This window comes from Eubalaena glacialis, chromosome 15 (genome assembly GCF_028564815.1).
Source record: "Eubalaena glacialis isolate mEubGla1 chromosome 15, mEubGla1.1.hap2.+ XY, whole genome shotgun sequence".
Lineage (NCBI taxonomy): Eukaryota > Metazoa > Chordata > Mammalia > Artiodactyla > Balaenidae > Eubalaena > Eubalaena glacialis.
This window is the reverse complement of record NC_083730.1, coordinates 75,684,182-75,700,830: the sequence shown is the minus strand read 5'-3', so window position 1 is coordinate 75,700,830 and position 16,649 is coordinate 75,684,182. Positions and strand designations below refer to the sequence as shown.

General features: G+C 49.0%; 1 protein-coding gene across 2 annotated transcripts; it reads right to left on the bottom strand.

Annotated features, from left to right (window-relative positions):
* Window positions 1–1,338: 1,338 nt before the first annotated feature.
* Window positions 1,339–15,074, bottom strand: TCHP (trichoplein keratin filament binding). Of its 2 annotated transcripts, XM_061170058.1 has the most exons (14): window positions 14,919–15,074; window positions 13,409–13,602; window positions 12,408–12,618; window positions 11,742–11,798; window positions 10,299–10,367; window positions 9,441–9,614; window positions 8,491–8,603; window positions 8,240–8,306; window positions 6,951–7,123; window positions 6,004–6,085; window positions 4,444–4,629; window positions 3,718–3,861; window positions 2,579–2,642; window positions 1,339–2,100 (listed from the first exon to the last, which is right to left on the bottom strand). In XM_061170058.1, exons 2-13 carry the CDS (start codon window positions 13,600–13,602, stop codon window positions 2,610–2,612), a joined length of 1,503 nt encoding a protein of 500 aa, XP_061026041.1. In that variant the 5' UTR covers window positions 14,919–15,074; the 3' UTR covers window positions 1,339–2,100; window positions 2,579–2,609. The 2 variants fall into 2 exon arrangements, with proteins under 2 accessions (XP_061026041.1, XP_061026040.1); XM_061170057.1 differs by having other exon boundaries at window positions 1,339–2,642.
* Between the last annotated feature and the right edge of the window lie 1,575 nt (window positions 15,075–16,649).

Sequence of the window (16,649 nt, the reverse complement as noted above, 5' to 3'; positions counted from 1 at the left end):
TACCTTTTAGAACTTCTGAGTGATCATAACATTAAGTCAGAAAGAAAATAACCCTCTAAAATGAAGACATGACAATGTCAAACTCCCTAAAATAAAATTCCATGTGGCTTCACGGCTGAAGTTCAGCAAGGTCAGCAGGCACTGCTAACGTTAATGCTTTTGAAGGCATTATAATGATGCTTTATATTTTATGAAGACTGAAAACTACCTAAAAACCCAGATTGTGAAAAAATATTCATTATATTCATAAGGAAACATGGATATACTGAACATATTTATGGCACACATGGTTCCTTCAGTCCCACGAGTTACAACTGGCTCTGTGCCCGCCAGTGACTCCTGCTTATCCATGCACTTGTTTGATTCCTGTGCCTGTTCTTGTTCAGCTTTTTAACTTCCCCAGGCCTCGCAGAGCATCCACCCTAAACAGGATATGTGCTGAGGGAGCAAAAAGAGTGAGAATCGTTTACACACAGAACATGTTAGTAATGGCTTCAACACCATCTGTTCTAAAGGAATTGAACCTTGTAGAAGAATCTGCTATAGAATGATCTATAAATCATTAATTTTACAGTAAGTAGAAAAAGGTGCTTAAAACAATAAAACCAATATATGTGTATATATATAGCTACAACACAATCAATAGATAAGAGCTAAGAAGAGTATGTGCTATGTCAGAAACAGTGGAATCTCTAAATCTGGAAACAAAGATTGAGGCCCAGTTTAGAGAGGAAACATTTAAATATATTAGGGTGTAGAACCAGTATAATGTAATTTTTAATGCTAATAAGATTCCTGCCAGGCTTCAAAAACAAAAAACTCAAAGAAATAAAAAATATTCAGTAAACCTGCAAGCCATGCAGCGTGGCCAAAAAAACAAAAAACAGATAATCTCGGGGAATTCCCTGGTGGTCCAGTGGTTAGGATTCTGCGCTTTCACTGCTGAGGGCCCGGGCTCAATCCCTGGTCGGGGAACTAAGATCCCACAAGCCGCATGGCGTGGCGGAAAAAAAAAAATTCTGTCCACATCGATTCTGTCCTGGAGCTTGGACAATGTATGACTGCTAATAATTCCCTGTAGTCTACTTAGAAGAGGCTCCAATGGAAATGAGAGACAATACCACTTTCACAGGAAAAATGAATATAACCTAGAAAATGTGACCATAGAAAATATTCAAACCTGTAAGAGATGTGGATTAAATCAGTAAAAACCTATCAATCATTCTTTACAACCCACTTTGCAGCAATTAATAAAAGCAACAATGACAAAGCTTGGAAGCAATGCTGTCAAACCAGAACTTTATTTCACAATTAGTGAACATCTGAAAGAAGGGAAGTAAATATGAACACACATAATGAAAGTGGTGCTCAGGGGATCATATCCAAAGAAATGTAAGACAAGAAAATGAAAAACAGATTAAGGATGCAGTTCGCAGCTCAATTTGTTTTTACAGCACAATGCAAGTGAAAGGCAATGCAGCCCTTAGACTCGGGATTTTTTAATAAACTCTGTTTTAATAACCTGGAACCCAGCCCTGTAATTAGCTGTAATTTACTGAGATATGGAATCTTGAACACAATATAATGAAAACTGAAACCTCAGAGGAGGAACATGAAAAAAATACAAGTCATAAAAATACGATTATTGCTGCAAGGAACTTACAGCTATTTATAGAGATAAATCTAGGACTATGTCACATTGATAGAACAGTGGGAAGACAGACTTTTGGCCGATCTGTGGTTGAGTCTGATTTTGTTTTTTCAGGTTCAGTGCCCCTTCCTCTGGGCACATAAATCCCAGAAGCCTGCATATAGCTGAGCCCTTCCCAAGACACTAGAGGTCCAAGGTGTCATGCCAAAAGGTTAGCCAACCAGGTGACCTTCTGAGGTCCCCTTTTGAGGCTCAGTTACATACACGTTGGGATCATCGCCCCCTGCCCCCACGCAATGCTCTATGGAAATTCTACCAAAATGCTTCTTCAAGGAGGAAAGACTCATTTATCACCACCTTTTTAGAAAGCATCCATGGACGACATCAGACTGTCTCAGGGTTCATAGTTCTTTTCTTCCATAAAACAAGACGTGATCCTTTTGGGACAACTAAATTAATAAATCCTGAAATTAATAAACTGTACCAAGACCCACAAATTTGTTTTCAACAGAATAGTTAAATTTAAATGGCAATTTTAAAAACTGAAAAGCTTCTCTATCTCTAGCTGGAGTCCTCACTGGAGGTTGACAATTAGGGGTGAGACAACAGGAAACCATGTATCCTGTCGTGGAACACAATGTGTAACTCCCAGCATTGATTTAGAATCTACATTATTTATCAACATATTACAAGACTGTGACAGCACTGACAACGTGTTAACTATGAAGCCCCTTTCTAGGATAAGAAAGGCAGGAAAGGGCCTCCTGCTGCATGCTGCAAATCCATCACAGCTTAAAGTCTGGCCAGACCCTCTCTGTGTTTAATTGTGGAACTGAACAGGCTCGCTTAACTATTTTACAGTGACCCGAACGCTGGAACAGAACACGTAAAACGGTCTGGCGGCTGCACGTCAGAGGCCTCACCAACCTTGCTCTCTGTGTTTACAGTACCAACAGAGTCAGTTCCAAGCGATTCTGGGATGTCCATAAGGCTGAGAAGAGAAAGAAAACATAAGACTGATTAGGTCAGCAGTCTCTGGAGCACTGGAAATTAATCTCATTTTAAGAAAGAGCTACAAGCACAGTATAAATGGCTATTTTCATTTACAGCTGAAAAGTCTTTAACCCTAGGCCCTAAATGAGGCTCTTTTTTTTTTAAGTACCAGCCCTAAGTGGTACTTAGGTACTTTCACGTGGCTCTTTGAGACCTTGATCTGAGACGCTCACTGATCCATGATGGAGTAAGTTTAGAAAATGCTGTTCCCTGCGCCTTGAGATCCCCGGCCAGTTAAGACACTGACGTTCTGCAGCAGGTGTGGTACCTGCTCTGTTTCATCAGCTTCCCAGAGTTTCTGACCACAGAGGAGCCGGCCTCTCTGTTAGAGCGCCAGAGTGGCCCTGCTAAAGGAGGGACGCCTTTAGCGACAAAGGCGACAAAGGCGACACGCCTGCTGAACCCTCAGTCAGTTCCTGGGTGCTTTAGTCATCAGCTCCCTTGAAGCAGGGGTGACGGCCTCTGCTTCTCTGTGATCCCCCAATGCCCCGCATCAGGGGTCACTCAAGTAGTTCATGAGGCAGGGAAAGAAGGAAGGAGAGGATCAGATGACAGGGAGGGGGCAACCGCAGGTGCCAAGGGCAGGAGAGGAAGGGAAACAAGCCCCTGGTCACCCCGGTCAGCTGGGCTCTGCTGTCTGGACAGTTAGGACCCAGCACCACTGCGCCTTCACCTCTTACCAGCCACGCCAAAGCTCTTCTTGGATTGTTCTCTATCCCGAGCAGGGTGGCCAGGCACGCAGCTTAGCAGTCAGGACCTCAGTCCTTGGGCTGCAGCGGCAGGAGCCAGAGCAAAGTCGCCACAAGGGCTGTTTGAGTCCCAATGAAGGACCGAAACAGACGCTGTGTCAAGGTTCCCTACCAGTCGAGAAAGGAAGAAACACACAAGAGGAGGAGCAAGGAAGAACCTGAGCTGCTGGGAAGCAGCCCTGCGCCCTGGGCTGGGAGCGAGCCTGGGAGAGCAGGGCCAGGCTGAGCAGCACAGCAGTAGCGCCGTCCCCTGCGGCTCCCTACCTTGGGCCGGTAGCCCTGCTCGGCCATCATCTTCGCCTCCTGCCGCAGCAGGGCGTCTGTGAGCTGCTCTGCCTGCCTCGCCTCTTCTTCCTCCTCCTCCTCCTGCTGGTCCGCTTCCCACGCCTGCAGCTGGCGCTCTGCAACCTGGGCACCGAGAGCAAAGTCACCCGGGACGGGCCACAGGGCAGAACCCTGCCTCTGATCCAGAGGGACAGGCTCAGGTCCCCCCGCTGGAGCATCAGCGCTCAGCACTAGTGGTGGCAGTGCCCTCGTGGGAAGGACATTCATGGTACTGAATGGTACCACGGTACTGGAGAGGTTATGTGTGTGGTAAAATGCACCTTGTAAAAAGCTCTGGACGTAGCCACGTGTTGGGAGGATCCTTTTGTGTTAACTATTAGGTACTGAATTGAATAAAAAGAGACTTGTGGCCAGTGAGCCAGGTGCTTGCAGATGCAGACAGGAAAGAGGCGAGGGACGGTAACAGCAGCCTTGTTCCCACAGGAGACGGAGGACCCGGAGCGGGGCTGGAGCTACAACCAGGAGGGTCAGGGTTCCAGCGGGAAATGAAAAGGGATGCTCTGAGCTCCCAAACATGGGCTTCCTGGACAAGGTCCAGGCCAGGCTGTGGAAATAAGTCAAGGGTCCCTGAACCCTGTGCCATGATGGCGCAGGAACCTCAGCAGGGCCTGCTGCCCGCGCGCTCATCCCAGGGCTCAGCCCCACCTGGGCTTCCAGCTCCTGCTTCCTGGCCGATTTCAGTTCTTCGCTCTCCTCTTTCTCACGATGAGCGGACTCTCTTGCCTCCTCAAGATCTCGAATCAGTTGCTCTCTGTGCCTCAGGGATTCCTCTTGCTCCCGTCGGTTTTGTTCAATCTTTTCCTGTATTTGTTGTCGTCTCCCTGTCAGAACCTATCCTCAGCGGAAAGGAAGAGGGAAGATTTTGGTTAGACTTTAACAGATGCCTGTTCTATCAGCCGTGGACAGTCTGCAGCTGCAGCTACATGGAGACCCAGCCTAATCCTCAGCCTCAGGCCCAAATAGACCAGACGAAGGCAAGCCCAGACTACGGGATCAGTCCAAACAATCGGCCACGTTTCCCACACGTCCCCATCGCACACAGAGTGCACGTGGACTGTGCGTGTGGAGACAGCCGAGCACCAAAGAGATCAAAGCAGGCAGGGATGGAGCTCCGTCCCCAGGGCACAGACACACGGCAACAAGGTGACTCTCACTCCCTATCAGTGAGTTCTAGAAAAAGTAAGAAACCACAAGCCACGTAGATGGCCAGAGGCAGAGTCTGGGTCATCCCACCAACCTTGTGGATTTAAATTTACTGCTCAAAGCAGCAGAAACCTGCTGTGTTTGATTCTTGGCCAGAGCAGGATTATGTCCAGATGATGGTCAGGACTTGGGAACGAGGAACAGCAGGAAACCACCTGCCATACCCAACAGTCATGCTCTCTGGGGGGGACATGTAAAGTGGCCACAATGAGGAGGAACATTTTAAATGGGGGAAAAAAAATAAAAAGATGCTGGAGAATATCTGGTATTCACAAAAGTGAAAAAGCACCAGTTGAGACCGGATTTCCCATGGGTTCTAAAATGTAGCATGCTGGCATGCACAGAATATAATTTCCATTTTAAACCACTTTAAGATAACTTCCAATACATGGATAATAAAGACTTTTTTTCCCCCAAAAGATTTCCTTTGAATTGGGGTGTGTCTTATAATGCACTACTTATATATGATAAATAAAACAGTTATGTTCTTTAGTCTACTTCTGGTTTTGCACCCCAAGAAAAAAATCCTAAATGTGGAAAAGGCTTCTGCACCAAGATGTTCACTGCAGTAACATATAACAGCTCAAAATCAGAAAAAAAATGGATCCACAAAAGGAAATGGAAAAACAAACTACTGTATACCCACAAGATATATTACACAGCCATCAAAATGACATTTACAAAGAAGATATAATAGTATAATAAAATGATCAAAATCAAATAGCTGAGTATAATATGTAGAAAAAACATTAGCCATAGAAACAGAGGTGTAGAAGGAAATAAACAGTGGCTGTGTAGATGATGTAGATGGTGACTGTTTTTTTACTTTTTACTTTTCTGTACTGAATTTTTTCCTAGTAAGCGTATATTACTTTTTAATGATATTGAAAGTCCACCGAAAATGCCCAGAGGGGACTCTGTTCCCAGAACATTTGGCAGGGTCAGCACGTGGTCACCAACCCCCGACACCCGCCCAGCCACCTGCGCCCGTTCCCGGATTACCTCGCTCATCAGCCGGTCTCGAGCACTCCTCTCGCGGGCCCACTCTGCCTCTCTCTTTTCCCACATTTCCTTAGCCTCCTCCCTAGGGAGACACAGAGAGGATGACAGCTGGATCCTTACCACCACCGGTGGTAGAAGAGAACCAAAGAACCAACAGGGCTCCAAGGCACCAGGTAGCACACACCTTCTGTGCGGCCGACCTCCAAATAAACTTTCAGCAGATTACAGGGAAGGACAACTTCACAGAAAGTATTACTATCGTAAGTACTTTAAGTTCCCTTTTTTAACACTCCATCTCCTTACAAAAAGCACTGGTGAAGACATGCATCCAGGACATTTAAACACTGAAGTGAATGGAACCATCGGGGCTGCAGAAGAGGAGGGGCACGCCGGTGCCTGAGCTCTGTCACCACGTTCCTGCGGTCACTCTAGCTCGCCCTGTGGCCTGGGGCAAGTGAGTGACTGCCTCGACTCCCCGTGACCCAAGTACTCTGTGACCCCAGTACTCTGTGACCCCAGCACTGGGCTAGATGTCAGGATTAAACAGGAGGAGGACCGTAAAGCACTTAGCACAGCGTCTGGCACACGGTAAGTGTTCAGTAAGTGTTACCTGTTATTCCATTACTTCCACCTACCAGATTAAGTTTTAGGATCCAGACCCATTCATATAGACCTAAGAAGCATTCAACGTCTCCATAATTTATAACAATTTCAAGTTTCTGAGATCTCAGATGAACAGATACTTACTCTAAACCCTAACAGCTTCCACCTTAAATAACCCGAGGGAAACACCCCACAAGCCAGGTCCATTAGCAAAGATGTGCTCCTCACGAATGATGGACAGAGGAACAAGGATGGGAGTTTCATCAACAGCAGACAACCCTCACGGCGACCTGCTGACCTGCGGGGATCGAGGCACGAGTAGAGGCCAGGAAGCCACCTCTCACCTCAACAGCATCTGCAGCTCCGCCTCCCGCGCCCTCTCCAGTTGCAGCTGCTCCTCGATGACCCGCTTCATCCAGGCCACGTCGGCCTGGGCCTGCTCCCTCCGGGCCAGGTGCGCGCGCTGGTTCTCGTCCTCCTCCTCCAGCAGCGCCTGCAGGATGCGCCCGTCTGCCTCCTAGAGGAAGGACGAGGAAGCGCAGTGGGCGCGGTGCCCAGCCCTGCAGTAGCAACAGCCTCAGCTCCGCCAGCCCCTCGGCACTGAAAGCAGGCGTTCTGGGAAGACGCGGGCTGTTCCCAGAGCGGGCAGGGTGTGATCACTTAGGGATGGTTTAGACGCCAGAGGCCCAGGAGCTTTTCTCTGCCCACAGGGAGAGACCCTCTGCCACCACACGCACGTCTCTGCCCTCGGACACGTCTGGTAGCACAGCTTTTTAGAACACAATTTGCCAGCAATTCCACTTCACAGGATATAAGCTACAGAGACACAAATGCACAGAGATATATGCACAAAGTGCTCACTGCAGCTGTTCCGTAAGAGGAAAGCCGACTGGGGTGGGAGAGCAACTCTCCTGTCCGGTCTCGGTGAGGGAGCCCATCAAAGTACTTGCCAGGAGTACCGACAGCCAGTCAAAAAGAACAAGCTCAGTCTAAGAACACTGGTCTGGAAGCCTGAGGTGTACTCTTAGGTACTGTGCTGTGCAATGCCACTTCAAGTACATTTAAAAATGAAACTGAAAACCCCCCAAACTCACCACTTCCCTGTATGTGTGTGTATGTAAATACAGTTGATTCCTGAACAACATGGGTTTGAACTGTGTGAGTCCACTTACACACAGATTTTTTTCAATAAATATACTACTTGTATTTTTATTTTACAGATTTTTAAATTAACTAAGTGTGGGAAAAGTGTTTGACTAGAGAGTACAGTACGTAGACTGAAATGAACTAGGGTTTGAGTCCTGATTCTAACCAAACTGTTTTAGCTTCCTGCCCTTCAGTGGGTCATTTATCAATTCCTTTGTTTTTGAGGCAGAGAGAGCAGTACGCGGGTTTTCAACTCCGTGGGGGTCAGCACCCCTAACCCCCACGTGGTTCAGGGGTCAACTGCGTATCTAGAAAGATGTACACCCAAACAGACACCTCTGGGAGGGGCAGGGATTGCGGGGGCTGCTGGTCAAGGGGGGGGATCTCACTTGGTGTTCTCTTATGAGAACGCACCCATTACTAAGCAACGGAAAACATGCTTTTCAAAAAAAGTGAAGGAAACGCCAGGCTGTCCCTTCAGATTTACCAGTTCCTCTTGGATCTGCTGTGTACGTCTATTGAGCTGCACGTTATACTGATGTCTCAAAAAGCGTCTAGAAATGAGAAAATATGGGTTGCCTTCAGTGTTTCCTAAAGAATTAAGCAGAGGTTAGACAGCTGCTTTCTGCAGATTGTAGCCCGTTCGGTTTCAGGGTTACCAGTGCACGTCTGAGAAAGTGAGAGGCTCGCCCGCTTGGGGAAGGCAGGCGAGGGGTTGGGGGTCCTTCTCACACGCACCCCAGCTCCGCCTTCTGCCACAAGGCTGCCATCTGCTTCCTCTCTTCCTCCAGCCTCTCCAGCTCCCAGCGCTGCTTCAGCAGATTCTCCTGCTCCTTCTTTAGTTTGGTGGCCTATGGGTACAAGACGGTAAACCCACGTAAGCGCATGAGAATCAGAGCTTCCTTCATCCCTCAGCAGACACGACGCAACAAGGGTGGCCTGGCCACCTGGTGCCAGGATCCCCTCCCACCTCCGGGGCTCTGAGCCCCTTGGCCCAGCTCACTCATTCATCTTGCTGGGCCTTCCCAACCCTGCCGACAAGGATGAACCCCTGCCTCGTGCTCCCACAGGGCCCTGCACTGTCCAAGCTTACTGTAACTAAACATCTGTCTCCCTGACCTGACACAGCTCCCAGCTGTATCCCTAGCAGCCAGCCCAGTGCTCGGCACTTAGAATACGTAGTGGGCACAAAGGATCTAGTTCTTGAATCATTCTGGCCTGGGGAAGGGGGGAGTGCTCCCCTCGCCTGAATGAGAAGATCCAGCCCCTCAGAGCAACTGTGCACAGTATTCTCAAAACAGCTTCCTGGACCAGAGATCCTCATGGTTTGTGCCTTGAGACCCCCAAACTGCTAGTCTCCCGCGAGAGCTGCGTGCTAGATCATCAGACTAAGTCAAGTCTACTAAGAGCACTTGAAATCCAAGTTCTCAGGAGGCTCTCAGACAGCAGGCCTCTCTATACACGTTTGAGAGGACAGGTGTTATCTCCTGATGGTTAACACTCTAGAATCTGGGCACAGAAAGAACCACAGATGGGAACACGTGTCAGAAGGAGAACCCAGCGTTGTTTCCCTTCTTAGAATCACCCCCCGGCTATGATCTCTGTTTAGTGCAGCTTTTTAAACGCCCGTTTCCTAACAACAAGGAGCTGCGCGCGCGGAGGCCCTGGCGGCCGGGGCTCGCCCTCACCTCCATCTCCTTCACCTTCAGCTCCTCCATCTGCTGGCGCAGCGCGTCTGCCTGCAGTTTACCCTCCAGTTGCCTCCTCTCCTCTTCTGCTTTCATCCGTTCCAGCGCTTCCCGTCGGGCTGTTTCATATTCATTTTCATACCGTTTTTCCTTTTCCTCTTCGGCGGCTTCTTGCTGCGTGGAGCCAAAGGGACCCGGGGGTCAGTATCTGTAGCATGGAGCTGGCAAAGACCCAGCTCCCCACCACCGGTCAGCAGGCCTCAGGGCCCGTTCCTCATTCCAACACGTCTATACCCGAGGAGGCCACGCACTTATCAGCTGTGTGGCCCAGGCAAAGGTGCATCTTCCTGGGCTCGATTCTCACTGTGGGAACCATGGGAGGGGTGCTGCCCTCAGAGACGAAGCTGGGGAGGCTCTCAGCACAGTGCCTGGTACAGAGGAGGGGCTCAAGAACACCGGGGTTCCCTCCCTTCCACAAGTCAACAAAACACTTTCCAAAATGAACCCAGAGGTGAAGCAATGGGTCCACAGAGGTGTGGACTTTTATCCCCAGAGTTGCTGCTATAAACCAAGGTCGAGAGTTTATGACATAAATTACATCAAAAGAGGGTGCTGCAACAGAAACAACCTTTAAGGATGCATGTTGCATCTACCATCAACCAGCCCTGGACGCCTTGTCTTATTCTGCCCCTGGGAGTGATCACGTAGGATTCTTGTCTGCATAAGAGCAACAAACATTCAGTTTTAACACGTGTTAAGTAAACCAAGAAAAAGTCTATTCCTGTATTGGAGTCATTAACATTGAAAACAAGAAACAAATTCAAAGACATGGAGACAGTCTCCCAACACATACCACACCTGTTTTTTTTCCTCTTTCTGTGTTTCCCAAGAGTTTATCACATGTTTCTTGTGAAGTTCCAATTCAATCTGAGGACGAGAAGGCAGAGAATAAACTTCCTCACTGATTCATTGGACACATATTCACTGCCGAGTACAGTGTCATGGCCTGGAATGTGGCCAGGTGTCTTATAAGGAAGTGCATGGTGACCCCAACATGTACAGTCTGATTGCAAGTCAACTAGAAAACCAAAGGACCAGTCAATTCTAAACCATGTCAAGAATTGGAACAAAGTAACAAACTTTTCTTCCACTACCCTTGGGGCTGAGCGGGAACAGCTCAGCAGACACTGAAATGGAAATCTAACCTCAAAGGCCACCCTGGTAGGTCTAAAGCCTGCCAGGCCACAGGGCAGAAGCTGGATGAGGAACAGACGCAACCTTTGGCCTGGCTCCCCAGTACCCCCTCTGCAAAAGAGCAGCTGTAAAAACAGGCACTACCTGTATCAATAGATGCAACAAATTTGGGGTAATTAATAAGAGATTTGGGTTTAAACAATCTTTTGGATCAGAAAATGAATTGTACCACTGTCCAAAAGCTTTTGTTTGGGAAATTGTTTATAAAAGTTTTTAATTTCTTCCTCAACTCACACATGTAAACATTTGCAACTGACTTGAATGTTCTGAATGAACATCTGAGTACATGACTTTGGAGGAGCCACTGAAATCTACAAATGGCCGGGGAGAGGAGTCCTCCCAGGTTTAGAGCTAACCGCGCAACACCCCAGAGCAGCCAGATGCTCTAGTACTTGTGACTGGCAATTTCTACATGAAGTTATGAGTACATAAATTAACACCACCAAGTGTATATACAAACTATAAACTGAAATTAATTAATTATATCCTTCATGGGATTCTCTCCCTCTAGCCCAATCTCTGCTGAATGATGTCACCCCAGCCAAGACGCCCTGCTCTCTCCTTGCCCCGAAGCCTGTGGATTTGTCCCTCTTTCTCCTACCACCCCAGTTCTGACCTTCACCATCACTTGCCTGGGCTGCGGCAGCAACCCCTCAATTGACATCACCCCTTCCCGCCCACCTCGACATTGCTGCCAAAGCTGCAGCTCCCCAAAATGCAGCTGGGACCCTGTTGCACCCCTGCTTAAAATCACGCAGGCGCTCCCCAGCACTTCCAGGGGACGGCCGTATGAGGCCGTCCAAGGTGGCCCCTTCTGCCTACCCAGCCTCTGCCCTTGGGGTTCCCCCTCCCTATCAGATGTCCCAACCTCACAGCCACTTGCAGCTGTTAACCGAATGAACCAGATCTTCTGTGTGGGGCTGCTTTTCAAGGTGGCTGGAGTGATCTCTGTTTCACCCCAGCACAAGATGCAAGCTTAAAAACAAGACGGGAAACATGACTTCATCTACTTAGACAAATCAACAGAAGGATCTCCTTGGTTTTCACCTCTCGAAGTTTGGGGTTGTTCTTTTTCCAGTGTTCATACAAAAGCTGTTCAGCAATCTGTCAAGAAAACACAAAGAGGGAAGCCTGATGTCACTTTTCCAATCTGTCCACATTTTGGATAACCCACAACAGAAGTCAGCTCAGGCTAAGAGCTTCTCCACTGGCATGCCGGCACCGTGCCTGCCCTTCAGACCTCCCAAATGCTTCACACCCACGGCGCTGGGAGCCAGACACCTGATTGGAAGCACACAGTGCTGACAAATGACTCTTATAATGGTGACAAAAGGGGGCCAAAATCTGATGCTACAGATGGGTCCTAGATACTAAAGATCTGTTTCAAAATATACAACAGGCTTAAAAACAGAGTTTGGGGCTCACCATTGCACACGACTACTTTGGAAGATAAAATATACCAGTCCCAGCCCTTTGTGGGACCAGAGAACTAGAATAAAGAAAAAGGACTCAGATGTAATGATTAAGGGGCCAAAGAGAATAGAGATGACTCATGGAAAACACACATAAAGAACAACTCAGAGTAAGCACTTTACCCGACTGGCTCTGGAGTGAACTGCCGTCTCAACGGGTCAGAGCCCCCGAGGGGACCCCACGTGGCATCACTGACAGGCTGGGGACTCCCGCTCTGCAGCCTCCTAAAAAGCTACTTACCAGTTTCCTTTGCTCCTCTCGGGCTGACTTCAGATTCCCGTGCTGCTCCCGGATTCTTCTTTCCCTCGAGTTCATGCTCAGCCTCAGCTCCTCCAGTTCTCTGGCCAGCAGGTCCTGCTCCTCCGCCAGAAGCTGCCTGAGTCTCTGCCGTCGGGCCTCCAGACGCTTCCTCCCCTCCTCCTTCATCTTCTCCCGCTGGTAGGCGTGCATGCTGGGTAAGAAGGAGCCACCATCAACCAGATGTGCTACAGCCGCACAGGGAACACGTGGCTGGTTGTGTGGGTGACAGAGGCTGAGGCAGACAGAATGTGGTGACCCGGGAAGGTTTCTTCCAGCCAAAGTGAACAGAGGTGACAGAACCACTACGCATAACAGGATCTTGTTTTTGCAAGAAGAAAATGTATAATGGGCTTATATATGCGCGTGCTAACAGTACCAGCTAATATTATTTGAGCAGTTACCATGTACCAGGTACTACATACCTGGACGGTTTTATATTAATCATCACATAAATCCTATAAAGTAGGTTCTGTTTTAGCCCCACTTCACTGATGAGGAAACTGAGCTCATTCATACAGCAAGTGACACAGTCAGGGTTTCTATCTAGGTCTGTCTGACTCCAAAACCTATGCTTTTAACTTCAATGTTTTTACATGTATTTCTACAGAAAATGGGTGTATGTGTGTATATATATTTACACACAAACACAAATGGAGAAGAGTATGGAAGGATATGCACCAGACAGTTCATTGTGGTTCTCTCCTGGGGGTATGGGGTTACAAAGGAGACTTCCACATTCTACACACATTTCTCATCATTTTATCTTTTTCAGTGCGAATGTGTTACTTCACTGATGATCTTTTTTTCAATTTCCAGTTGGAAAGACATCACTGTGCAGATAATCCATGCTGTCCAGCCACACTCCCCCAGGTCCTTAAGGTCACATCTCCTGACAGCAAGTGGCCCTCAACCCTAACCGATGGCGGTCACCACACAATTACCTCCTCTGGTAGGAGGCCCTGGAGCTCCATTCTGCCTGTTTGGAGCTGCAGACGTCAGACACCTTGAAGTAGCGGCTGTTCTGATCCCACTGCTGCCGAAGCTGGGCCTCCTGCTCCCGGCGTCGCTGTCGTGCTGCCTGCTGATCCGGGAGCCTCCGGCTGCACCAGGAGGAGGGCAGCGTGGGGAGTGCCATCTGAGGAGAACAGCAGTGGTAAGAAAATGAGCCTGCTGCAACCCCTCATCCCTTTAATGCGTGATCCTCACCCCTTGGCTGAACACTGGAATCGCCTGGTAGAGCCTGGGTCCCACTCCAGACCAGTTAAAAAAGTCTTAGTGTAGGCCCCCAGGCACCAGCATTTTAAAAATGACTTGTCATCAGGGCTGCAAATCATCTACTTAAATAAGCGTGGACTGCACCGGGCTGTGAGCCAGACATCATGAAGGGCACTGCAGACAGAGACGGAGAACCAGTCCTGGCAATGCTGGACAAGCACACTGGGGACTTCTATGCTCTGCCTAAGGTAACATAGATAATAATTTAAGGAATTCGTGTGTGTGCCAAGCCCTTGACATATACGGTCTTTTTCATTGTTATTATCGCCCCATTTTTTGGCAGGTGAGAAAACTTAAGTTCAAAGAGGTAAAATGACCTGCTCAAGATCACAAAACCAGGAAGTGGAGGAAATTTATAAAAGAGCTGGGATCCTAATTCATGTTAGTCTGAGATGAGGGCCCAGGCTCTGTAGACTGCAAGAGGCTACCTGTTGGGACCAACATGCCCTGGCTTCGGCAACCCGCAGAGAGTGGCCCAATCCAGGTGTCACATCTGGAAGTGTTCTGGATTAGCATGGAGGGAGATCCCTCATCTACGGATGGAGAAACCACCACCCAGAGACAGGAATCAATTTGCATGGGTCAAGAGCAATCTGGGGACACAGCTGGAGACTTGAAAGCAGAACCAGTCTCACTCCGGACACCTTTTCCCCTGGTCCAAAAGCTGCCCCATGTGCAGGGTCTACACAGTGCTTGGCTGTGACAATGCTTAAGGAGCTTCTGTTGAATAAGCAAACTCAGAGTCCTCCGATCCCGAAGGAAAACGATCTGCGTGTATGGGCCGAGTTTAGCCTGAGGCTGCCAGTTTATGATCTGTCTTCAGACTGTGGCAGGCTTGCCAAACTTTTTTCCTTGCCCTGTGAGCCGCCCGCGGATAAATCTTTGCACCAGGAGTCAGAAAACTTAAGATTCCGGTCCCGGATCTGCCACCAACAAGCTGGGCTGCTCCCTGAAAAAGTCGCATCCCTCTGTAACAAACGCGGTTATAGAGGAAAGTGTCGGACCCAGAGCGCGCGCGGAGCAGAGTGAGAACGGGAAGCCGAACCCCCGGGCGCCCTGCGATCGCGTCCCGCGACGGCGGGCGCGCTTCCCGCCAGCGCGGGGCCGACTGCAGCGGGGCTCTGAGGGTCCCGGCCCCAAAGCCGGCCCCCGGCCGAGCCCAAACCCCCGACTTACGTTTCTCTGCGCCCCGGAATTTTCGAAGGCTGTCCCAGCCCGAGCTGCAGCATGCCCCAACCGAGCCCGGCCTGGCCCACAGCGACCCTCCCGGGTAGAGCTACGCCTACACTGGCCGTTTCCCCGCTCGTTGACAGGGCAACGGGTCGGCGACGGAGCGCCGCGAGGGCCAAGCCTCCTGCAGCGCGATTACTAGACGCGCAGAGAGGAAAAAGAAGGCTGTGTTTTTCTCTGGTGCCGCCGCGTGGTGGGCGGGAGCTCAATCGCAAACGTCGCTAGTCCTGGAAACAGGCAAGGAAAGAGGAAAAGAATCCATTCACTACACCAAATTCAGGATGAAGGTGAGGATGGGGGGAAATCAGAGGGATATGATAGGGGAGGTGATTATAAGCCAGTGGTTCTCAAACCTGGCTGCACATGAGAATCATCTCGGGAGCTCTTAAAAATCCAGATGTCCAAACCAAACTCCAGACAAATCCCATCAAGCTCCCTGAGGGTATCAGTGGTTGTCTAAGCCCCCCAGGTGCTTTCGACGTGCAGCCAGCTCGCAGAACCGCTGGCGTCAGTCGGGACGAGTTATTGGTAACTTTCTATTGTCTTAGGATAGTGGTGGGTTCAAGTCTGTTCGTTCTCGTAGTGTGTTTTATAACTCGCATGTGTTACGTGTATTATCTTATGTATCAACTATTCCGTTAAAAAAATAAAAACATCCGCTCTTTGATTCATGCTCTTTTCATTTTCCCATTCTTGTCTTCATTTACTCTCTCCTTCATTCCTTCCTCCCTTTATTCCATTCTGTTTTCCCGGATGCAGCATAATGTCCGGTTGAACAGTGTGGCCTCTGTTGCAACCTCCACCATGCTAGTCATGTGGTCTTGGACAGGTCACTTCATCACTCTGTGCCTCAGTGTCCTCGTCTGTGAAATGAGAATGTTAAAGTAATTGAAAAAGAAGGCCGTGAGACTGGGGAGGCTCTGATGCCTCCGTAGCCTATGCAAGCCAACCTAAACTGAGGCCAGAGCCAATGCACTCGAATCCGAGAAAATGAAACTTACCAATCACCAACAGCCAGCTAGGCATTCCCAAACAAGGCAACCCCTTAAGCGATAGCCAATCAAATGATTTCCTTGCTTTCACATCTTCTTTCTAAAAACCTCTCTCCTAGATTCTGCCGGTAGAGCGCTCCTGACCACCTTTTCTTTGGTGCTGCCTGATTCAAATCAGTAAGTCTTGAAAATTTTACTGTGCCTCAGTTTAGCTTTTAAAAAGAATACCATCAGGGCTGCTTTCTAGGGTTGCCCTTGTGAGAGGAAATGAAGGTTTAAATGGAGAGGGCCCAGCAGCAGAGCACCTGGTGCATCTCAGGTGAGCACTGTCTCTCACATCCCCCTTTACTTGACACATGTTTACTCAGCATCTGCCCTGCCTCGTGCATGAGATTCCCCAGGGTTAGCCTCCGATTGGTCCCAACCCCTTTGGCCAAGGTCACGGCCACTCTTCCATATTGTGTCCCCAGTGGAGAAGGGAAGCAGCCACCCACTCTGATCAACCCAGCCAGAGCTGCCCACACAACAAAAGAGCCCAATAAATAAATACTTGTTGATGGGCCTCCTTGAGTGTGGTAGGAACTTTAGAAACATGTGAATTGTATTGTGGGAGGCTTGCCTTCAGGTCCTGATTTTGTGCCTCTTGGGCAAGGGCCTTCCACTCTCTGGGCCTCAGTTGCCTCAT